Source organism: Lissotriton vulgaris, chromosome 6 (genome assembly GCF_964263255.1).
Source record: "Lissotriton vulgaris chromosome 6, aLisVul1.2, whole genome shotgun sequence".
Lineage (NCBI taxonomy): Eukaryota > Metazoa > Chordata > Amphibia > Caudata > Salamandridae > Lissotriton > Lissotriton vulgaris.
This window is the reverse complement of record NC_141694.1, coordinates 328,046,618-328,071,695: the sequence shown is the minus strand read 5'-3', so window position 1 is coordinate 328,071,695 and position 25,078 is coordinate 328,046,618. Positions and strand designations below refer to the sequence as shown.

Here is a 25,078-nt window from a genome sequence, read left to right as displayed (position 1 = left end):
GAGGAGCAAGATGGGGCGGACGTTCTTGAGGTCCATGGGGTCCACGGTGGGTTTCTTCAGGAGGGCGCTCAGCTCGGCATGTTTCCAGCTCTCCGGGAAGGTGGCGGATGGGAAGGAGCTGTTGATGACATTCCGGAGTTGGGGTGCGATGATGAAGTCTGCTTTGTTGAAGATGTGGTGTTGGCAGGGGTCGGTAGGGGAGCCGGAGTGGATGGTGTTCATCAGGCGAGTAGTGTCTTCGGTGCTGACAGGGGTACAGGTGCAGAGGGTGGTGGTGGGGGGCGCTGGTTCAGTGGTTGGGTGCGTGGTCAGCGCGCCAAAGCTGTTGTGTATGTCGGTGATCTTTCAGTGAAAGAACGAGGCGAGTGAGTTGCAGAGGTCTTGCGAGGGTGTGATATCGTTATTGCAGGCGCTGGGGTTGGAGAGCTCTTTAACGATGCTGAAGAGTTCCTTGCTGTTGTGGGTGTGGTTGTCCAGTCGTTCTTTGAATGTTGTCTTCTTGGTGGTGCGGATCAGCTGGTGGTGTTTGCGGGGGCCTTTTTTAGGGCGGTCATGTTTTCTGCTGTCTGGTCGTGGCGCCAGGCTTTCTCGAGGGTGCGGCAGGTTTTCTTGGAGTTTTTGAGGTCAGTGGTAAACCACAAGGCTTTCCTACTGCCGGGTCTTCTGGGAGGATTCTTCAGTGGTGCAAGTTCATCGGCGCAGTGGGTGAGCCACTGTGTGAGGTTGCGGGCTGCTTTGTTGGGGTCCGTCGTGTTGGTGGGCGGGTTCTGGCTGAGGGTGGTGGTGAGCTGGTCGGCGGTGATCTTGCTCCAGCTTCTACGGGGAACCTGTTGAGGACGGTGGTGGGTTGTGGTTCTCCTGAAGTTGAAGTGGACGCAGCTGTGGTCTGTCCAGTGTAGTGCGGTGGAGTGGCTGAAGGAGATGTGCTTGCTGGAGGAGAAGACTGGGTCAAGCGTGTGGCCGGCGTAGTGGGTGGGGTTGTTCACCAGTTGCTTGAGTCCAAGATTGGCGAGGCTGTCCAGCAGGGCGGTGGTGTTGCAGTCCTTGTTCTTCTCTAGGTGGAAGTTGAGATCTCCTAGGAGGATGTGGTCTGAGGGGGTGAGGGCGTGTGGACTGACAAAGTCTGCAATGGTTTCGCTGAATTGTGTGCGTGGTCCCGGGGGTCTGTAGATGAGGGTGCCTCTAAGGGCGGTCTTGGGGTCGGTGTGAATCTGGAAGTGAAGGTGCTCAGCGGCGGTGAGGGTGTCGTCGGAGTTGGTCGTGATGCGGATGGTGTTTCTGTGGACGATGGCGATGCCTCCTCCGGTTTGGTTGACGCTGTCCCTCCGGGTGATCTTGTAGCCCTACGGGATGGCTATGGCGATGTCGGGGACTGAGGAGGCGTTCATCCATGTTTCTGTGAGGAAGGCGACGTCTGGTGATGTTGTGTCGAGGAGGTTCCAGAGTTCGACGGCGTGCCTGTGGACGGAGCGGGTGTTGAGCAGGATGCACTTGAGGTGGTTGTTGCTGGTGCTCGGCTTTGCTGGTGCTCGGCTTGGCGGGTGCGGTGCAGGTTTGGAGGCAGGTGAATTTGCAGGCTTGGAAGGTGAAAGGTCCGTGGGTGCGTTTCGGGGTGGCTTGGTAGCAGGCGGGGTTCCTGCCGGCGTTGAGTGCGTGGAGGGTGGCGGCCTCGTAGGGCCGTCATGTGGGCTGGCGTTGTTGAGGATCAGGGGTCCTGGCGCTGGGCGCGGTCCAGGCGCGGACGGGCGTAGACGGGCTTGCCTTTGGCGCGCCTTTGGTGCGTAATCGGCGCGCCCGCTGCGCATGTCCTCTGTGCTTCCGTGCCTGCGGACGTCTAGTGGCACGCACGCCCGCTGCGCTTCCGTGCGTGCGGACGTCTAGTGGCTCAAACCTGCCCCCCTAGTACTATGCTATAGTCACCTGTGATGTGGCAAAGGCATTTGCAGTCTACTTTATCATTTTAAATATCTATGTGGTGTACATCGTGCACATAACCAGGGTGTTCAGCATTTCCTTCCACATCCATTCCAGAGTAAAGAAAGCCCAAATCTACCTTGGGATCTGTGGAACACCAGGCCAGTTTCCAACCCTCCAGTGTCTAGATCTCAGAGGAGCTGAGCATATATCCCAAATTTAAAGTAAATCCGTTCTCTCAATTCCTGTCCTGTTTACTGCCATCACCAGAAATCCAGGAGTCATTATGGAAGGAAAAGCAGTATCGAAAGGAGCCCTTGGGTCAGACAACTAAGAACAAACTTCCTTATGCTATGCCTGAAAAACTCAATGCTAGGCTAGTTGATGCAGTGGCACTAAACAAGTTAAACAGACACCAGAAAGTATAAAACACTGGTACAAGTGTAGTCACTGTATTCAAAAATAAAAATTCAATGTGACATTGATGCTCTAAGAGGCGTAGTGTAGTTCCTATATTCCCAATAGGCTCTGCGCATTGGAATAATATATACTATAGATTTGCCGGAGAACTGAGATCTACTAGGTCTCTATCGAATATATTAGACTTAATTGTGAGTGCCAGCTAGCTCAGAGGTCACTAGAAACTTTCTCGAATGAACAAGATGGGATTAGTTTCTGACAACCGCATAAACATGACAACTTTGTTTCCCAAGAATAAGAAATATATCTCTGGAGACGCGGAAACAATAGATAGATATTTCACTCAGTCAATCGTGCATGCTTTGTTTCACCAGAGGTGCAGAGAAATAGACAGACGGGCGTTTTCAATAAAAGTATTTATTGAACAGTCTTCTTTCTCATGCAGAGGAAATGAACTGCTACAATCGTAATACTGGTTCCAAAGTACAATGCGTACAGTACGAGTATTATGAAATAATACTGTAAAAGCATGATATGGTTTTTAAGCCATATAAAATAACACAGAATACATAAATTAATAAATAAAGACTAAAAGTACTCAACTGGTGCTTCTAAAATACGCCTACCCCGGTGTACCTAACCTAGGTCTAGTACAAGGGAAGAAGTAAATGATGTGTAGCTTAGTTTCAGTATTCTTTTGCCAAGAACCTATCCGAGAATTCTCTACGGGTCTAATCAGCTCTGTACCTTGGTTTAGAATGAAGGAGGTCTGGTATCTCTCTCTCAGGACGCGATTTCCCAACAACTCGCAAGGGTAGCTTGGAAACACTGGAGCTGGATTTCTCGGCAAGAGAAAAGACAGCGTCTCTCTCAGTGCGTCTGGTCTGCTGGAGGGTCGGCTTCCTTCGGCACTTGCTTCGGCGAGCTGTGTTGTGTAGGTTGATAGTCGAACTGCTCCAAACCACTGTGTTTGCCTGGGCAAGTGTGGGCATATTTATACCTTGAAGGTGCCGAGTTTGACGTAAGGTTGGACATAATAATGTCATCAAAGACTCAGTTCTTTGAAAACTCCATGAGTTCTTGGTTAAATCAATATTCAAGCAAGGGGAAGTCCCTGACTGCTACAGGTGGGTTTCTCCAAGAAATCGTTGTGGATTTTCTGAACTAGTGGAAGTAGCCATGCTGTATTTGGACTGCATAGGCTTAGACTAAATATGGTTATGATTTCTATGCCTATATAAGGATAGGGTGATTTATACCTATATATGGGCATGAATCGGGAATATTACACTAGGGTCCTAAATTCATATACAACAGAGGGGTGAGAAAAAGAAAATGAAAACCGATGCGTCACATACAAATATATAACAGGCACAGCTCCTTCTTCCTCTGCACTCAAAATCACATATAGAGACTCTTTTCACAAAGCAAAATCTTTTGTACCACAAACCCATCCTAAGATCTTTTTTTATTTAAATGTTTGTATTCACATTTAAGACCAAACCACTGCTGCTGCATACAACAATAAAAAAATACAATCTATTGCCGGCATATCAGTTAGATCCTGTATACACAGTAGGTGATAGGAATGGCACAGTGAGTAGGCACATAAATGGTTACATTCCTAGCAGTAAGAAATTCCACCCTGAACAGAAGAGGCAAGAGAGCCCGCATAGGAGCACCTACAGACTACACTTGTAAATGAGTCAGTCCAGACTCATCAGACCCATCAGAGCAATCATCGCTCACACCTGGGATGGGAGGTGGGCCAGGAGGAATCAGGAAATGAGGTATTCCAATTCCCAGAGCCAGCCGGTGTCAGAGTCGATGCACCACCCCCCCTAAGTCCAACAAAGAATCGCCGAAGAGGTAACACACGGCCTAGACAGTCCACATGTGAGCAAGCCAACAAAATGGCGTCCCAAGCGGGCAGTATCAGCACCCTTCTAACTCCCACTAACTTCCTCTTGGTGGATCGCCTCCCTCTCACAATTCACCCATCTCATTAGCTCAAGCCCCTAACGATAAGAATCAGGACCCTGAGGAGACTTTCAACTCATGGTCAACTGCCAGCTGGCGAGGATTAGGGCTATCTCTAGAAACCTATCAGTAACCTTCCTAGACGCCGAACGTTCATGAAGGCCCAGCAAGCACAACATGGGGCTAATAGCCCCCCTTTCCACTTGCAAAACTATGGTCCCGTAAGGAAGCAAAAGCGGGCAAGTCCAAACCATGTGGTAAAAATCTGAATCGATAACCAGGTAACGAGGGCAAGCAAAACTGACATCCGGAAACATTGTCTTTGAATACGACGGGGGCTAAGCGGGCCGGATGTCGATAAAAGAACTGAATACGTTTGAAATGAGAGTTCCTAGGCACCCGGAAAATAGCTTCCAGTATTCCCCTCCAAGAGGAATCGGTAAGAGGGGCTCTGAAGTCCGCCTTCCATCGGGTCCGCAAGACCATAAGTGATCACCTGGCCCCCTCCAATAAAGTCCTATAAAGCAATATTTGTTTGGCCTGTTATAAGGAGGAGAAGGCGCATACAATTATGCTCATAGGGCTCTACACCACTAGCACCCCACAACTCATGTACCTTGTGAACCATGGCAGTATGGAGCAGGAAATGGCCCACCGGTATGTCACTGGTCTCCCGGAGGTCTGTGAATGGGCACACTTCTACTCCTGCAAAAAATCTCTCAGGACATCATTCCCTGCAGACGGCCATTCGTGGTGTCCCGGCCATCGCCCGGGAGGCTCCAGCACCTAACCACCAAGAGAGGAAACTCACGGGTGTAGGGGATCAGAGTATGAGTACGCCGCAACGAATGGGCCCAGGCATAACACGCGATCTTAACTGAGACGTTTGAGGCCCGCACCTTAGAGGTGGTCATCAGATGTCATAAAAAGCCCAATAGACAATCCTTGGAGGGGGAGCCATACTCTACAGTCCCCATGCCCTCCCAGAAGGCAGCTCACCAGTGCGCCACCCACTATAGCTGCACTGCTAGGTAATATAGTTTAAAATCAGGAGATACCAGGGCCCCGGCAATGTGAAGTGCCCTAATAAAGCAAGAGTAACAGAGTATCAAGTTCCTGGAAGAACCGCTGTGGCAGTTCAAACGGGAGTGCCGCAAAGAGAAAGTAAATGTGGTGGCATAATCATCTTCGAAAAAGCCACTCGACTGCTGACCAATAAAGGCAGTGTGGTCCACAAATGAATAGAGGTACGCAATCCGGTCAATATGCACCTGTAGTTCCCCTCATAGGGCAAGTCCGGAGAGCGGTAAAGCGCCACTCCTAAGTACTGCACCGTATCACGCTCCCACTGCAATGTAGGTGCAGAGAGGACAGGGCTGCGCTCGGGTGCATCACTCAGCAGGGGAGATGCACGACTTGTCCCAATTGACTTCAAGCCCCGAACAGGCCCCAAAATCAGATAATGCCATAATTACTTCCGAAAGGTCTGCATTCTACCCCCGGACGTACAGGAACATGTCATCAGCATACAGAGAAAGTATGTACAGATGTACAGTTGGCAGCAATAAACCTTGACAATGAAGTCCCTGACGAACCGTACAGGCAAAGGGCTCCATAGCTAATGCACATATTAAGGGGAAGTGAGGGCAGCCCTGCCGAGTTCCCTGCTCGACTGCAATTGCATCCAATACCAACACACCAGTGAGAATCCTGGCTCGAGGATAAGTATAAAGCAGTTTTTTTCCATTTAACAAAATTTAGACCCAGGCCCATACAAATCATATTAATATACAGGAAGTCCCACCAAACAACTCAAACACCTTCCTGATGTCCACAGAGACAATCAGGGGCTCCAAGGGGAGAAACTCCTTACATCCTAGTGCTAGGAACAATTGTTGAATATTAGGCATGGTGCTGGAATAAAGCCAGTTTGATCTGGATGAATTAAAGTACACATGTGGGAGAGCAACAAAGTAGCTAATATTCTACTCAGGATTTTATAAACCTGCATTTAGCATAGAGGGGACGATAAGAATCGAGCAGGAGTGGGTCCTTGTCTTTCTTCGGGAATAAGACAACTGCAGCTTTCCGCAGTGAGGACAGGAGTTGGCCACATTGTCGGAAGTCTTTAAAGAGCGCTTTCAATCTAAGCACTATATCAGACATAAAGGCAGCATAAAATCCAATCGGGAACCCATTTTAAGCCAGACACCTCAGCCCTTACCATCTCTTTGATTGCTCCTTGAACCTCCTGCTCAGTGAACTCCCCCACCCAGCTGTCCTGCCATGAGATGGCATGCCATGAGATTGCATGAGATCCTGGATTCTTCTACGATAGCCCTTGACTCAGGGCTATCGTAGAAGAATCCAGGATGTAGTCCTGCAAATCGGCCTCAGGGCACGCTGACCCCGAAGAATACAACTCATGATAATGCTGTAGAAACACTGCATTAATCTCCTCCTGCGTGGCCACAACACGCCCCAAAGGGTCCCGAAGCTGGAGCATAGAATGACCGTCTGTGCCCTCATGGGCTAGCCAAGTCATCATACTGCCAGATTTGCCTTGCTCTGCATGCACCCTAGCCGTGGAATACCTTGAGAAAAAATATTCCGATCATGCTTCTAAGTTGGGCATGTTTCATTGGTCTCCGTCCAGGCATAAAGTCCCTTCTTGGCGTTTAGATCCTGCTCTGTTGGATGATCAGGCCTTTCGTGTGTTATTGGGGGAACACATCACTCCATATTAGACAGATAACGCTGGGTCGACTTCCTTTATCGGAGTTGAGTGTTAAACGGTGAAGGTGGTACTCCGCAGGTGCTGTATATCTGCTAAAGCGGAGGTTCGCACCCAACTTCTTTTTGAGATCCAAAGACGGGTGGCGGTACTGGATGGGCTCTGGTGGATTGGAGGAGACTCCAGAGAGTAGGTGTTGCTTACTAGAAAAGTTCCTGGAGCGTGTTTGTAGCTTCAAATACAACGCCCAGGAACAGGCGTTTTTAAGAGGTTGCAAGCAGACAACACCAGCCCAGCACCAAGGAAGAGGCAAAGCCCATGTACAGGCAGCAGTAGGAACCAGCAAGGTAGTCCCCACAGTCCAAAATGCTATCAGCAGCAGCCCATGCTGTGATGTTGGGAAGGCAAGTTGAGTGAGGGGTGGGCCAGCTGGCAAATCAACGCTCCCCTCTGCAGCAGCAACACGACCAAGAATGCGCCCGAGTACTCCCAAGTCCTACCGTAGACATATCAGGTCAATAAGGAGAAGTAGGGTAGGCCCAGACGGTTACACTCTGTCGCAGCCATTAAGTGCGTGGGGGTTTACAGGCCTGCTGGCCCCCTAAGTCGCTCCCCCAAGGAGGGGACACATCTTCCCTCCGATAGTCCACCACAGTAATTATTGCGAACAGATCAGCTCCTGCTACCAGTGAGGGACCGCTATTTCAGGCGCAATAAGCAGCCCAGTGTCGGAGAGAAGGGGGTGGGCCCAGGTAGTACTCCAAATGCTACCTTAAGTCACGGGGGCTCCCAAGTCCGCGGGCCCCTCCGTAGCTGCTCACCGGGCTGGGTGGCGATCCTCCCTCATCAAAGAACTGCTGTGACCTTGGGAGGATATAGGGCAGCTCCCGCTTTCAGAGCAGAGCCGCCATTCCTGGTACCAGTTACAAAGTGTCAGAGGCCAAGGAGCGCTGGCGTCCCTGGGCTCCGGACTGCCCCTGCGATGCAGGCCAGCGGCTCCAACCAAATCCTTAAGAGGTCCACGCACGTACCCTGCGAAAACAGGAATGCGATGACAGCTGGGTATGGGCATGGAGGTCACGGGGTGAGGAGCTCCTTTACAGCATGGCGGCTGGCCCAGTAACCCTATCTTAAGACAATGTGCAAGCCAGATATTTTGCTCCAGAGCGGCTTGCTGAACATACTCTCACAATTAAATGAGATGCCTCAAAACCCTCAAAAAAGCCCTAACAGAACTTCTTACCTCAGAGTCCCACAGTTGTAAGGCCATAATCGGACAAGCATTTAAATGAGAATAATTCAAAAGATCCAGTGCATTTACAGAGTAACCAAGAACCATCAGACAAGCGTTTTTAAATTCATGTTTTGGCAGTTGGGCTCACAAGAGTCTCCTAGACTCCTGCGGGAGTGCCAATTTAAAAACAGAGCCTTCCGATTGGCCAGGGAGCTTTATTTTCCTTGGAACATCTAGCTCCTGTGGGAGTCAGACTACCACGAGAGCAAGCACTCTGATTGGCTGCCAGCAACATGAGAAAAAGTGTTGCTGGCAGACATTACTGGACTTGTGGGACTTAGACCCCTGCCCCAAAGTTGTACAAAAATAAAAAATAAAAGGCGGCTGGGCTGTTTTGACTTATTACAGACCTAGGAGAGTCTACCCCCTGGGCTGTTTATAAAGGGGAAGGGGGCTGTTTTCTCCCCACCTTCTCTTCGAGCCTCCAAAGACCCCAGGGAGCCCACCCCTGGGGCCGATATTTATGGGGAGTGGGTCTGCACGGCCTCCCTCCTCAAACCTCTAAAAGGTCCCAGGGAGTCCACCCCAGAGCAGAAAGTTCACAAAATGGGGAGGAGGGACAACGTCGCCCCTCTCCCTGAGCTTCAAAAAGCCTTGGGCAGCTCACCTCTGGGGCAGCTACCTTTAAGGGAGGGGAGACACGTGCCCCCCCCCCGAGCCATTAATGCCCCCGGGGGAGCCCACCGCTAGGAACGGCTCAGCAGTGATGTTCTGGGGTGCTCACCCCCAGGGGAGACCACTCCTAGGAACGGCTCAGCAGTGATGATCTGGGGTGCTCACTGGCGGGGCATAGCAGTTTTCGTGCGGGCAGAGAAACCTGTATTTGCTCTCGCTTGGCTGGAGCATTTTTTAATCTCCCACCAAGCAGGAGCAGACACCAAGTCTGCTCCCAGCTGCCAGGATCTACAAAGCTGCTCCAGCCCACTGGGAGCAAACTTCAGGTCTGTTTCCCTGCCCACAGGGATGCGAGCAGAGAAACAAATGTAAACATTACTCACACCTACAGAGAGCAGCCTTATTAGCTGCTACTTGTGGGCAGAAGCAATGCCGTCACCTGCTGGATTCGGGGAGCCGGCTGGGGCTTTGGTACTCCCCCTGCAGCCCTCCAATGACAGTGTGGTGGGTGCCCTGTGTCAGCACCAGGCCCCAGGCCCGCATGCACCCCCTCCCCCTTAAATACGTTGCCGGGCCCCGGGGGTAGGGTTCACAGGCTGAAATCAGCCTGAGGAGGGGGATCGGATGCTCCTTTCCGATAAAAATTCTGCCAGGGGATTAGGGGAGGGGCAAGTGGCCAAAATCGTCCTAGGGAGGGGGATGAGTGCACCCCCACCACCGCCCTAAACAAGCATGCTGCGCCTCAGGGGATGGGGGCCCAGGCCGAAATTAGCCTGCAGAGGGGGGAGGGAATGTGCCCCCATTGATTCAGGGAATGAGGGAATAAGAGAGTTGCCCTGGGGGATGGGGTCTTCAGGGACTAACCAAGGGGAGTTCGGGGGTGTTTACAAAAAGCACGGGTGCCCCTGTTTGTTTTTTTAAAAAAAAATCTGCACAGGATTTATGGATCCTCCGTGAATTTGCTAAAATCTTTTTTTTAAACGATGTTTTTGGCCCCAGGCAGGGTCCCTCTGGAACACCACCACGCCAGAACTAGGGTGCCCCTATGTCTTTAATTGGTGCTTTTTTAAGAGACTTTGAACTGAGTCTCAAGTCCTTAGATGGATGCGGATCACATTGTTATAGATGTGATGGCAGGCATTAACATCTCTCCAAGATCTTCTGGGTCCGTGTATCCTCTGCAGAATGATATACACAAAGTTTTTGAGCATTAATTGCTCTAAAACTACTCAACTGATCACATCTAATCACAAAAAGCACTCTTTTTGGACCAAGATCTAGCTTTCTGACAAATTTGGTAAAAATCTGTTCAGTGGTTTGGGCTGTATATTTGTCTAAAGTTCAGACTGAAAAATGAATGGGGAAAACGTGTTTTAAGACTCCCCGGTTTCTCAGCCTGCTTGACAGATCACCCTGAAATTTTCCAGGAACAAAGAGAAGATGTGACATTTTGGGGAGACGAGGGGCTGTTTTGTTAAGATTCTTCAAATGGTATCAAAGATATAATCAAAATCTAAAAATGCATTTCCTATGGTAACATGATTTTAACTATAACTACCCAGTGGAAATAGCCACAGGATAAAACCTGGAAAATGTTACTAACCCTGTAAGCATCTGTTCATGGCATGTAGTGCTGGAGATGCACATGCTGTTGATAAATCTGCCATCTAATGTTGGGCTCAGACACATACAACTTATTTTCCTTCAAAGTCAGTCTTTTCAAGTTTGTCCTTGCAACTACTGAGCATCTTAGTCATCTTCCTATACTAGCAGAGTGAGTATACAACCTTTTGGGAGGGCTTGAAATGTCCAACCAGTCACTGGAAATTAAAGCAGAAGTAAAATAGAATTAGCAAATAACTTTACCATATCATGCTAACTTTGAAATTTTCTAGTTTCACTCAATGTTCCATGAATTGATGAGCTTGGTCCACAATGTGCCATACAAGGAAATTCAGATAGATGTAGTGAGTAAAGCTCGCAGCCCAGCATCTAGACAGATTGCTCATTAGGCAACTAATTGATTGTCAGACCATTTCTGCTTTTTCCTTTGTGGTTTCCCATCTGGGATATGCACGACCAACCTTTGTGACAGAATGAATGAATAAATTACATTTTACCAAAAAGGGTGTCCTGCCACTGAGGTCAACCTCCAAACTAGATTAAAAATAAATATGCCAAATAGCCCTGTTTTAAGCATACTGAAGAATAAAAAATAGTTTTTCAGTGAACTGAGAGAAAGAATATCAGATTTTAGAACTTGGCAGTAAAGAAGTTGAAAGCACTGCTACCTTCAGAAAGGAGTGCAGGACGATGCAGCCTGGATGACCAACAGCTGCCTAAAACTCAACTCTGAGAAGACAGAGGTCCTCGTCCTCGGAACCACCCCTTTCAGCATGGGACAACACCTGGTGGCCCACTGCCCTCGGCAGCCCACTGACCCCCACGGATCACGCCAGAAACCTGGGCATCGTACCGACTCATCCCTCTCCATGATCCGTCAGGTCAACGTAGTCACCTCCAGCTGCTTCAACACCCTCTGCATCCTCAGGAAGATGTTCAAATGGATCCCCCCGAATCTAGAAAGACAATCACCCACACACTCATCACCAGCAGGTTGGAGTATGGAAATGCACTCTACACCGGCATAAACAAGTCCCTATTGTACAAACTTCCGACGATACAGAACACCGCTGCCAGACTCGTGCTCGTGTCGCGGGATGCCGAGGACATCAGCCAACACCTACGGAAGCTCCACTTGCTCCCTGTGGAGAAGAGAGTCACTTTCAAGATCCTCACCCACGCCCACAAATGCCTGCACAACACCGGGCCCAAATACCTCAACGACAGAATCACCCCCGCGTACCCATAAGAAACCTCCGATCACCCAACCTTGACCCAGCCGAAACCCCTTGCATCCACAGAGCCAAAGCAGGAAGAAGGTCCTTCTCCTACATCGCAGCCAAGACCTGGAATGAGCTCTCGATAGAAATCAGACGAGCCTCATCCCTGAATACCTTAAGGAAGGCTCTCAAGACCTGGCTCTTCGGCTGAACAGCACAGCTGTCCCCCTACCTCCCAGCACCTTGAGACCCTCACAGGTGAGTAGCGCGCTTAAAATTCTCTGATTGATGAGATTTCAGCATCTTTTGGAATACTTTGATGCCCATTGAATACAGTCACAGCTTGTGTGAAGTTCTCCTGAAAGAAAGAGTCTATTCATATACATTGGCCTTTTATAATTAAGTTATTTAGGGAGGTCAAATTTGACGGAAATTCAAACTTGGATGAAATAATGAAATATACTATAATCTTATGGCATAAAATAATGTTCCTTAGGACACTGAGATAAACAACACAAATAAACAACAATCACTTCCTTTACACATGGATCACAGAAAATTCCCTCTTCAACGGCAACCAGGGAAGGTGTGATTGATTGGTTGGAGACTGCTTCCAGAAGGAGAAGGAAGGAAGGCAGTTAATGCCCTTCGAATACAGCTATGATAAAGAGGCCAGAGGAGTAGGTTGACTTGATAAAGAGTACACTTGAGCATATGCTCCCTGGTATGAGACAATGGGAATATTTTAATTTGTTAAGATACGCTATTTCCTTTTTATTTAGCAAGGGGCAAAGATGCACAATAAATAGCACTTTAACATGTTTATTTCCACATTTCACTCTTGATTATTTATTTGAAACACAACATTGCAAAACTTTTTTTTTATTTAAAAAAGCTAAGATTACCTCATGCTAGACGCCATTGATTTTGAAGATATTATCTTGGACATTTACTGTTTTGGATGGTTGCCAATGATGATTCAATCGGAATCTGCCTTGCACTGTTTAAACTTTTGTGTTTAAAACAAAGAAAAGCAGTAACGGCTTTTATATCATAAAACATTTTTAACTTAGTAGTACAACTTCACAACACTGAACACCTTCAATTGCTCTCTGGGTTTAAGATTTCACTAAGCTTATGCACAAATTGTTCACTGTGCAAATCCGTTTGTGAAAGAATTGCCACACAAGTTGAGGCACGTTTGTTACAAACAAATAAGTATAATTGATTAATTAGGTACCCATAAACATATCAAGCCTCCTAGCATTTGTAAGCTTAGTCTTGCTTTATTATTTACAAAAATATAATATCACAGATAAACGTTTAGAATTATTCATAGCTAGGCAACGCCCATGTTACAACCAAAAGCGGAACAACACATCTGTCAAAATAAGAGCTCAAAATATACCTAAGAGAAAGAAATGTAAATAAAACAGACTTTATACCTGTTAAGAGCTGAAAAACTTAACATTCTTTCTATATGCAAATCTGTCTGAAGATCCCGCTTTGTTAATGAATGTTGCTGGACATCAGCTAGGGAAATAATATCGTAGTTGGAGAGTACGGAGTCAAGGTTATCTAGAAGAAAAAGGAAATTCAGTTTATACTCAAGACCACAATCTTTAATAGAATTCAGATCTAAAAGTATCAATATTCTGAAAAGAACATAGACCATCTCCGACTTAATGGGATACATATTTTCCTAAAAATTGCAATAGGTTTGCATTTACTAGATATGTATACATATTAAAATTGACAGAAATGGTTATTTGTTAATTAGATTTAAACATAATGTACTTTACATTATAATTTATTCCATATCAGAAAACTGGGAAAATATAACAACGCGCTTTGCTAATTCATGTGTTTATTTTCGTTTCTCTCAAAACACTTGGTGGTGATTGGCATTTAATAAGGCTGACACGTTTTCAGCCTTTCTCTTAGGGAAAGTAGCAAACTATCACGTAAAATGAATGATAAAGGCACAGTATGACTGGCTAAGCAACAACATAGGAAATAGATCAAAGGCTAGAATGAATGAACTTGACAATGGATATCATGCAGTGAAGTAGTGTGGCTCACTGGTTAGAGGCGGCAGACCCGAGAGCAGAGGACGGCCCGGGACCAGGGTTCGATTCCCGGCGCGGCAGGTTTCTGGACCAGGGTCAGCGGACTCGATAATTCTCTCGCCTCGGTGCCCACTCTGATCAGCGATCACACTCGGCAACTCTGGGCATTAGCTTGCCTCATCTTCACTAACGGCCCCACCAGACCGCCGGTCTCACCCTGGAGATACCCATTAAGGGACCATCTCTCAGGGAAGCCAGGAAGGGTTTCGCAGCGGTCGAAGCGCCTTGGGACCCTACGGGTAAGTAGTGCGCTATATAAATGCCAATACATTTACATTTACACCGTCCTTGTCTTATACTAAAATCAAATCAAAAGAAAACAGATAATTATTCATGTACTAACCAGTATAAATGAAATGGTGGGAAACATCTCCACACAGTAACCTCTTGGATGCACAAAAAAAACTAATAACATTTTTACAGTATAAAACGATTTTCGTATTTAAACCTACAACTACTAGCACTGAAATTTATTTTTGAGAAATCTCGGGGATAACAGGTCATTCAACACCCAGAATAACAGCAACCTCCATTTATGGATAAGCCTTTGTAAGAACCCTGTATCAATTTCATCACACTATCCTCAGATCATAAGTGCTACCATCTCCGAGTTCTCAACTACCTTCAACACCATCACGGTTTGTGCTTTAGTATGGGCTCCTTCTGTAACCTCAAGTGTGGGTGTGTCTTGATAGAGCCCCTCCAATCTTTACTAGATTGAATTTCGACTCAAAGATAGATCTCTCTTCCAAACAGCCTTGCTAAATGGTAGAGTAGGGAATTAACTTGCTTGCCACCTACAATTTTATTCTGCTGTTAAGGAGCCCCGCCTTCACTGTGCCGGACTCCTAATACCTTGTGCTGAACTAGGGGTAACCATTCCACTAGTCAGTATCTCTTGATATTCTGTTATTCAGCAACATGTCTCCATGCTGTCTGGAACTAGCCACCTACACCTTTCTTCCATGACACACTTGTATTTATTCCTGCTCGTCTGACTATTACTTATCAAGCGAAATAGCACCACCCAATCATCTCACTGCAAGAGCACTGTAACTGCGATGTAGTTCCCTTCTTCCTGTTGAAAAGCTATACTCTGGGATACATAGGATTAAAAGAGGAAGTATGCACATACCCATCATCCTCTAGCAGTTTGCTCTTCATATGCCACTAAACGAGTCATTCAACAATTTCACATTTGTACAAAATAACGCAGGAAGCAGGCAGTAGATTGGCCTTAAAAATTGCAGCTTACTCCACACATATCGATGATTGCTAATAGAATTCTGAATGCCCACACTTTATTCGTGTATTTAACAACTTTATATAGTGCTCATGTACTAATGTAAATATTAGGGCTTTGACAAAAAAATCAATATGCAGTACACACCAATGTCAACATGCATTAAAACAAACATCATTTTGCCTTAATAAATGACAGAATATTCTTTACAAAATGTCAATTTGTTCTTAGAATATATGTGGATGGCTTCTACTCCAGAAGAGAGTTAAAGAGGCATGGTCCGCGTGCTGATGAGACAAGTGTTCCAAAGAGAAATGAGCAAAATTCGAAAGTCTGATGGAAAGCTGTGATGAGGACATTGAAAGTACAACTTGGGTGGTACCTGTATTGGACAGATAATTTTGAATTGGGAACACTCTCTTATAAATAGCCAGAGAAGGGAACTGAGGATGTGCATCAAGTATTAAAGTGGGTATGTTGATAGCGGTAGAAGCAGCGTGCCCTGAATCACATGGAGGTGATAGATGACAGGCAAAAGGAGTCCAGCAAATGAGCCCTGCAGTAGTCCAGACGATTCAAAGTAGTAAAAAGGATAGTCATGATGAGCTGTCATGGTCAGGTCACAATCTAAGGTAACTGAAAGCTTTTTTGCTTTGGATTCTGAGGGTAAGTCACAGAGATTGATGCCAAGGAACCGGTACAATGTCCTTGTAGGAGCAAAGGATCTAATTTGGATGTATTCAGCTCGAGCCAACTGATATGCTTCCAATCATCAAAGGATTTCAAGATGGCAGCTACCAGAGGAAGACTATTCTTCAGATCAAGTTTATAACATATTTGTACACAATTGAAAATGGACTAGGACTTATTTAATAAGTACATATGAATAAAGATACTTTTTTAACTTACGAATACAGAAACAACAGAGATTCAGACCAAGTTAATCTATTAATTTGATGACATTTTAGACAAAAACATGGAAAAACACGAATAATATTTCTTGAAGCACAGTAATCAACATACATAAATATACTAAGCGCACCCCACTGTAACTGATCACAACATTTCCATCACTGCTCTCGAAAAAAAAAAACAGAACATGTAGATACCTCCACCTAGTAACATTATCAGTGAGAATGTTAGGGTGGCATTAATGCAACACAGTGTTGTATGCATTCATCCACCAAGATTCACCTCCTCACAATAGCCATCCTGTTGCCAATCATAGACACCTCTGGTCACAAAATGTTTTCAACCCAACTGCTTTAGAGATTTTAGAAAGTGTTTCCATCCAGGTTGAGGGAATACATTGAACAGACAATGGTTAAGTAAGTGACAGTGGGAACTCCATCTTTCACTTGAGCAAACTCGCATTTGAATTGGAAACACATTTTAGAATAGGTAAAGCTTAAAACAAGGAAGGTAACAATCTACAGAAAAATACAAAATAAACATTATTGGCCGCAGGTGGGGTCCCTCTGGGATCCCACTAACAGGTCTAGGGGGTCAGGATATTCCTACCATGCCCCTGGTGTTGTTTATTTTGTTTTTTTTTCTTAGGACTGGGGACTGAGAACGAAGATGGCTGCCACCACGTCCTGCTTGAGGTGGTGGCAGCCAATCAGATCTCAGTTTGAGATCTGCCGGGATCTGCGGAGCCTAAGTGTCCCTAAATATACAACGTTTTTGAGCATCATTGCTCAAAAACTACAGAACAGGTTTACACCAAAACACAAAAAGTACTCTTTCTGGATCTAGATGGAGCCTTTTGGCAAATGTAGAGTAAATTCGCTCAGTGGTTTAGGCTGTAGCGGTGTCTAAACTTTCTATTGAAAAATAAAAGAGGAAAACACTTTTTGGGACTCTCCTTTTTCTTGCCCCCCCTACTTCCCTCCGCTTGACGGATCACCCTGAAAAGTTCCATGCACAAACTAGGCAAAAAAAAGTTTTATGGAGATTCGTCAAACAGCACCAAAGTTATTAGCAACACAAAAATGCATTTGTTAAGGAAACCCGATTCCGAACTATGGGCCATATGTAGGTAGCTAAATAACTGTCGGTAACGGCCGCAATTCGGTAAATTTACCGTTACCGACCGGTATTTAGGCATTTGAGATGTAGGTGGCCAAAAGTAAGGATTCGGTAATTATGAATTACCGAATCCTTATTTACCGAATCGGTAAATAAGAAACAGTAAAAATGAGAATAGAGATGTAGGTAACTTCTAAAATACTGAATTTCATGAAATTCGGTATTTAAGAGACGGTAATTACCATGGATTGAAAAGCAGGTGGTAACCATGTGCAAGCCATAAAACAGGCCCCAAAATGCAACAGTGTGATCAGAATGGCGGCTTTCTAAGTGATAGCAGGGCGGCTACAGGCAGCAGGAGAGAGGATCTGGAGACGGGAGGAGCAAGTCTACAGACAGCGGATCACACTCTTCCAACTTACTTAGGCAGAGATCCATGAAAGGTACAGGCTACACCCCCACACCATCCTAGACTTGATAAGGGACCTGCACCCACTTCTGGAGCACCCAACACCAAGGGCGCATGCCATACCACCACATATGCAGGTGCTCTGTAGCCTACACCTGCTTGCATCTGGCAGTTACCAGGGGGTGATAGCTGCGATAGGTGGGGTGTCCCAGAGCTGCCTGTCCCGTTTCTTCAAGAAGTTTCTGGAGGCCATGATGCAGAGAATGCAACATTACATCAGCTTCCCCGACACACATGCGGTACTGCTGAAGACCAACACGGACTTTTACCAAATGGCACAGTTCCCACATGTGATCGGCTGCATGGATGGCACACACATCCCAATCTGCCCACCTGCAGCCACTGAGTACATCTACAGGAACAGAAAGTCCACCCACTCCACAAATGTGCAGGTAATCTGTGATGCTTCCAACATAATCACAGACATCGTGGCCAAATTCCCTGGAAGCACCCACGACTCCTACATCTTCCAGAACAGTGGGATCTACACACGCCTGGCAGAGGAGGAATTCGGAGAAGGATACCTGCTAGGTAAAACACTGTGACAGACCCTAATAGATACTGCAGATGTAGGTGTTGTTGTGCATGTGATTAATGGCTCTCTCTTTTCCACATAGGCGATATTGCATATGCCGTCCGCTCGTTCATCCGGACACTCTACCTGAACCCATCAACCCTGAGTGAGAGACGATACAACATGGCACACAAATCTACACGCAACGTTGTTAGAGCACACCTTTGGGCTGTTAAAAAGCAGGTTCCGCTGCCTCCACAAAAGCGGAGGCGCACGTTAGTACTCACCCCTCATCTGCTGTAAAATCATTGCAACTTGCGCAATGCTGCACAACCTTGCCACTAAGAAAGGAACAGCAGTAGAATTAACAGATATTGAGGATGACTATGATGAATTTGCACACCGGGAGCCCAACACAGCAGGAGTGGCGCCAGCAACAGATGGGAGACAGAGCCGGGCAGAGATCACACGCAGCTATTTCTAGGTAAGTAAGGAGACACAGCCAGTTTTAGTATGCACACAACGTAGTTTTAATATTTTGGCACTATGCCAGTACGCAAAGACCCAAATGTGCCAGTCCAATTGTTGCTATCCATTATGGAAATCCTGGGTTACGTAAACCATTCCAGGTCAGGTAGTGTGGGCATCATCAGTGTTTGCGGGCACGCCTACCGGTGCTGGATGCCATTGGCTGGCTGTCCTCACTGGCTCTGTGGGCAGTGCCAGCCCCATGGAGCCTGCTGCTCCTCCGGGTGTCAGTAATAGGGGAGGTTATGCTGCTCCTACTGGTGCTCTCCTCGCTCTCCCCCACATCCAGATCAACAGTATTTGCAGACTGAGCAGTCAGCAGCACCTCAACTGCACTTGTCACCCTCACAAGGCCCCTGGAGACTTCACTGCTGCTGTGTGCCAGTCCATCCTCCATGTTAACGCAGCGCCTGCAAAGCAGGGAAGTGGCAGTGGCTAGGCGGTTCACCGCCCTTTTGTGTTGTTCTGACCTCTGCCTCTCCTTGCGCTTTGTTGCCCTGTCCTCGTCTAGCTTGCTGCACAGCAGCAGCACTGACTGGGACATGTCCCGCATGCCCGCAGACATCTCTCTTTCTCTCTCATTCCCTCCGCCATTGAGCTGATGCCCTTATCAATGTTTTTCACATTTTAATTTAGGTGCCTCATCTGTCGTTGGACCGACTGGATGGCCTTCCCCTGCATGAGCTGCACCTTGACCATACTAGCCTCCAGTACGCAGAAGACACCAGGACCCTCGCCATGTTGGTTTTGACTGCTGTCTCTGGGCCTGCGGCATCTGGCACCTGTGTGGGCCTCCTCGGCGGTGGACTGCTGATTAGCATTGCTGTCCTCAACTGCCACGGTTGATGTGTCACCCCCCACCGTGTCTCCTGCGGAACACTCCATTATCCTGAGTGTGGCCACGGCATGCCTCTTGGTTTTTTGCACTGCAGGTGTTGTTGCAGCCGGTGACGCTACCATTTCAGGGGAGGACAGGAGTAGTGGTGAGGCAAACCGTTCTGGGGAGGCCAGCAGCTGTGGTGACGCTGGCAGGTCTTGGGAGGCTGGCAGTGTTGTTGATGCAGCAGTTGCTTTTGTGGTTTGCCCTGCACTGATACTTGTCTCCTGTGTGTCTTCACTCCATGGTGCACTACCTTCCTTGTCCTTGGGACGCTTGCTAGATGTCTCGCCTGTGGACAGAAAATCGTACATTAGCTCTGTGGTCCTGGAGCCCTGCTTATACAATTAAATTCTCATCTCTGAAACACTGTCGCTATTGCCTCAGCTTGCTCATCACTGATGTGTGTTGCATGCCTTGTTGTTTGGTGTGCTGTCTGACATGGTAGGTGTTTCAAGACTACATCTCCCATAATGCATTGCTGGTGTATACTAAAACCTGTACTGGAGTGGGGTTCACACTACCACATTAGGGAAGGGGAAGGGGTGGGGGTGATTGCTGTGCATGCTTCTTACCTTTTCTGGTGGCAGCTCGGGCTGAGCTGTCTGCATCCCCAATCCCACAGACGCCGTCAGGTTCAATGGTGGACTCCACCAGCTCCTCAAGGTCAGTCAGGGCAGGTGCCCTATTCCTCCCTCCTCCTGTCAGGTTTGCTTGTTTCTGGAGCTCAGCCATTTTTCGCTTTGTCACACTCCGGAGGTCATACCACCTCTTTTTTTGGTCGTCAATGTCCCGTGGGGTCACTCCAATGGCATTAACCTTTGTCTGTATTGCCAGCCAAATCTTTCTTTTGGCAGATTCTGCCACCTGCAGGGACTGCTTGCCAAACAACTTGTGGTGTTCCTTCACTACCTCCTCCACAAGGACCTCCAGCTCCATGTTGCTGAATTTCACCTTCCTCTTTCTCTCTGCACCTTCCCTTTTAGTGTCTTTGCTTGTCATTTTGCAGGTTTCTTGGAGTAAGTTTCCCAGTGGCTCAAGGGCTCTGCTATGCTCTCCCAGCCTCTCCAGCAGCTTCAGATTGAGTGCACCTGCATGAGTGTGGCCACTTCCTGGTTGAGAGGAGGGGTGATTGTATCAGATTGGCTGATTCCTTATTTGTTTCTATTTTTGAATTACCGATTCGGTATTTACTGATTCGGTATTTACAGATTCGGATGTTACCGAATCGGTATTCACCGATCGGTTTTGTGGATTCGGTATTTATTTACCGAATTATACCGATTCGGTAATTTTTACAGATTTTTTACCTACATCCCAAATACCGATTCTTATTACCGATTTGGTAAAATTAGTTAAAAATCGGTATTTAAGAATCGGTATTTGGGTTACCTACATATAGCCCTATAACTACTACGAAGTGGTTACCAACACTAGGATATATATATATATATATATATATATATATATATATATATATATATATATATATATATATATATATATATATATATATATATATATATATATATATATACTTATGTATAAGTGAGTGATTAAACGTGTCTTCGTGAATATATGGGTGAGTGACTAATCTGTGTGAATGTGTGTATCAGTCTGTCAGTGAGTGTCTATATGGGTTATTGATTAGTTGTCTGAGTACCTGTATGGGTCGCTGGGTATTTGTATGGGTGGTTGAGGGGGTGTATGACTCCCTGCATGGATGTAGGAGTGGGTGAATCACTGGGTGAATGGGTCCATGAGTGCATCTGTGAGGGACTGTACGGGCGAGTGAGTGTGCATATGGCTGGGTCAGTGAGTAAATGGATGTCTCAGTGGTGTAAGGGTGAGTAACTGCATATGTGAAAGGTAGTATATGTGAGTGTTAGAATATATAAGTGACTATGTGTGAGTGAGTGATTGTAAGAGTGGCTGTATGGCTGAGTGCGTGTATGTGTCAGCGACTGTATGGAGAAGTAAGCATTTGTTAGTATCTGTATGAGTAGTGAGTGCGTTTGTGTTTCTGTGTGACTGAGTAAGTGGCTGTGTGATTGAGTGTTTGGGTGAGTGAGAGCTCTATGGGTGACTGACGGTGTATGAGTGGCTCTATGAGTAGATATCTCAGTTGCTGTATGAGTGCCTGTATGAGTGAGTGTATGTGTATGTAGACATATCAATCAGTGAGTAGTTATGTACGTATTAGAATTGGTGCGTCAATGGTTTTAAGAATGGAAGTCTGAAATTTGGAGTGGGTGTATGATAGGTTATATAGGGGTGTAAGTAGGTGCATCAGAGAATATATGGATGATGTCATGAGTGATATCGTCAGTGATGTCATTTGAGAGGTCATGAGTGATGTCATTGACCATGTCATGAGTGATGTAATATGTGACGTAATTAGCAGTGCATTGCGGGGGCGCGAGTTACTGTCTGCTCAGCTAACTAGAACAGCTGAATTTCTCTGCTTTTGTGTGAGGGAAATGTCACCCTAACTATAACGTCCTTGTAACCTTTGTTTTTTTCTATACATTTCTAAGGTTTTTAAAAATGCTAATTCCTAACTATAACGTCCCTGAAACCTTTGTTTTTTTTCAGTGAATTTCTAAGGTTTTTGTAAATGCTAATTATTAACTATAACTCCCCTGTAATCCCTTTTTTTCCAGTGAATTTCTAAGGTTTTTTAAATACTAATTTCTAACTATAACATCCCTGAAATCGTAACCATATCCCTGTTGTAAGTCTCACCAAGTTTGTGATGGTATGCATGCGTGTGTCTGTGCTTTTACGACATGTTACATAAAAATAAACATATAAATACTTGCATACATGTGTTTCAAAAGTGTATGTATTTCTTTTAGCTCATAATACAGGGCACATGGGTATTCAACAGTATATTTGAGGGGCTCTATAACACCTACATACGTAAGACATGTGTGCCTGTGCAACCGAATGACAGAGAAGAATTGAGAAGATTTGACAACCTAAAGGAGAGTGGTCCAAGATGGCGGAGTGAGGACAAGGCCGAGCGGTAGCTAGCCTGGAGGCTCCCCACCCCTCTGATGAGAACGGAGGAACGGAGAAACGGACTGAATTTTGAAGATTTATAAAACTTGGTAAATCTGAAGATAAAAAAAAAACCTGAAAACTAGAAAAGAAAAGCTTGTACTCTGACGTTACCGATGCTCTCGCTTCTAGGTGCTCCACGGAACATTCGGCGTGCGATCTGTAGTCTGCTCGCCGGGTCTGGGCTTGGCTAGTCCGGTCTCCAATCGGCTGTCAGTGCTTGGAAGCAAGGCAGAATGTCGCCAAAGAACCCGCCTCGCTCCACCCGCAACAATAAAAATACTTCGGGGGTTGTTGCACCCCTTCCCCCCGTAGCAGTGACGACAACAGTGCCTTTGCTCCCCCCCCCCCACTGTGGCAGTAATAACGGCAGCAGAAGTGGCTCCATCGGATTTCTTGGCTTTACCGGCTTCCTCGGAAGGAGAGGCAACAACGAACAAAGAAACGCCGTCTGCAGCGGGAGGCAAGGGCTCGAATCGAGCGACTGCGGGTAAGCAAATCCTACGACCCCCGACGCTGACCGCTGTGGGTTCCCTTTTGAAAAACGCCACAAAAAATGTTGTCAATCCAGGGACTTAGCCAGGGGTCTAAGCAGGACATCTGACAGGGGGTGAAGCAAGTGCTTTAAATGTAACAGCCACGCTGGAACTCAAAGGAGCTGTAGCACAGCCTAGCAATTATGTTTCAGCTCCGATAAAGACACATACCAATTCAAATATTAAGCAGATGCCTACTACAGAAACACTAGCTATGGCTATGGCTAACGATATGAAGTTAAATTTAAACTCAAACAACGTGGCAATGGGTATGGATATGAAAAAAAATGAAGAGGCAAACGCCGAAGCTAATAAAATGTCTTTCACTGCTGGGGGGCTCGATGGGCAAACTATCCATTATACCACTGAAGAGGTGGAAGAGGAGAACACTGACCCAGGCTCCTATGAGGATTTTGAAGACTGTGAAGTGGAGACAGAGGAAGAGATGGGCGACCCCTATGATGACACAATGAAATCTCGGGTGGAAAGAAAACGCAAAGCGAAAAACAAGCCTAAAACTAAAATAGGGGGGGAAGACTGGTACTACTCTAAATCGACTAATTACAAGCAATAACTTGACCGTTAAGAAAATCCTTGTTGATAAAAGTCCTCTAAGAAAATGGATTGAGACGAAGGGACTTGTTAAAAGTATGACACTAAGCAGACCCTCCAGCTTATCGCGATTTGCAAAAAAATCGCGAAATCGGCCGATTTGGTGATATGCCGCGATATTTGGGCAAAAGCCCGCGAAATTTGCAGTTTCCGCCGTCTCCGCCGTTTTCCGCCCGTTTCTGCTTTAAAATTCAGCCCCATGCGCACCCATTTTCCCTTCCCCAGGATTTCGCGGCGAGAGAAGGAGCGAGAGGAGGTCGAGGACGGCGGCCGAGAGAGGGAGAAGACCACGGCGGCCGAGAGAGGGAGAAGACCAGCAAGAAGCGGCAGCGACACACACACGAAGCCTCTTCCTCTTCCCCAGAGACCAGGGAAGCAGACTCGGAGCAGGAGAACAGCCGGCCGGCGAACACAGACGTCCCTGCCAGGATCGCGTTAGCAGGGAACAAGAAACTGTTCGGAAGTCATTTCCGACATACAGCAATACTAAAAATAAAAGATTAATGTCCCCCAAAGGCCCCCCGCACAGAGTGCAGAGTTTTGTCGACTGAAAAGATAAAATACGGTGAAGGATCACAGAGAACATAAAGCATACTGACAGTAATTTACGCACACCTCAAGCTAAACCAAACTCCCCCTTTCAGTTGTAGATGTTTTATTACTCAGGTCGAAGGTACACATTATATGGGCATGAGAGGGGTGAACTGGCCCAGTACATGTGACCTGCGTACCACACACATACACTTATAAGTTAATTGAGCTTAAAGAGTGTATTATTAAACCAGTAATTTCCTTATGTAACGTCATGTTGTTTTTGGCACTAGCTGTCACATTTCAGTAGCTTGCGCGCTGACATTCTGTGGGTTTTGGTTGTAGGCTTGATATGAAAGTCCGCCGTTAGAGAGCGCCTGAGTTACACCTTCTGACGCTAACAAGAGCCACGTGCTGTGAGTCACATCCAGCAACTCATGGGACTGGAGGGTGCAAATGCTAGAGCCTCGTCTCTTCCCTGTGCACACAAACGTGACAAAACTGAGCAAACTGCAGCGCCTCGCTAATTATAGAGATTTCTTCAAGGTCGGCGCCTTACATGGCGCTCCTTCCAACCCACTGAAATGAAAATAGTCAAAGCCTTTATTCCAGTCAACAAAGCCCGCCTCTGGCTGCCACGCGACTAAAACGATCTAGTGACTGCCAGAGCCACGGTATAAACAAGTAATAATACAGTTCCCACAGGTGCTACAAAAAACACGCTTTTACTAAGAAGCACAGTGGG

The 25,078-nt window shown here is 46.6% G+C and overlaps 1 protein-coding gene across 1 annotated transcript in view; it reads right to left on the bottom strand.

The window, feature by feature from the left end:
* ADAM17 (ADAM metallopeptidase domain 17) overlaps positions 1–25,078 on the bottom strand; it is a 648,967-nt gene that overhangs the window by 519,432 nt on the left and 104,457 nt on the right. The window contains exon 2 of the mRNA XM_086926360.1: positions 13,246–13,378. Within this exon, the coding sequence (XP_086782486.1) occupies positions 13,246–13,378 (133 nt within the window). The remainder of the gene's footprint in view (positions 1–13,245; positions 13,379–25,078) is intronic.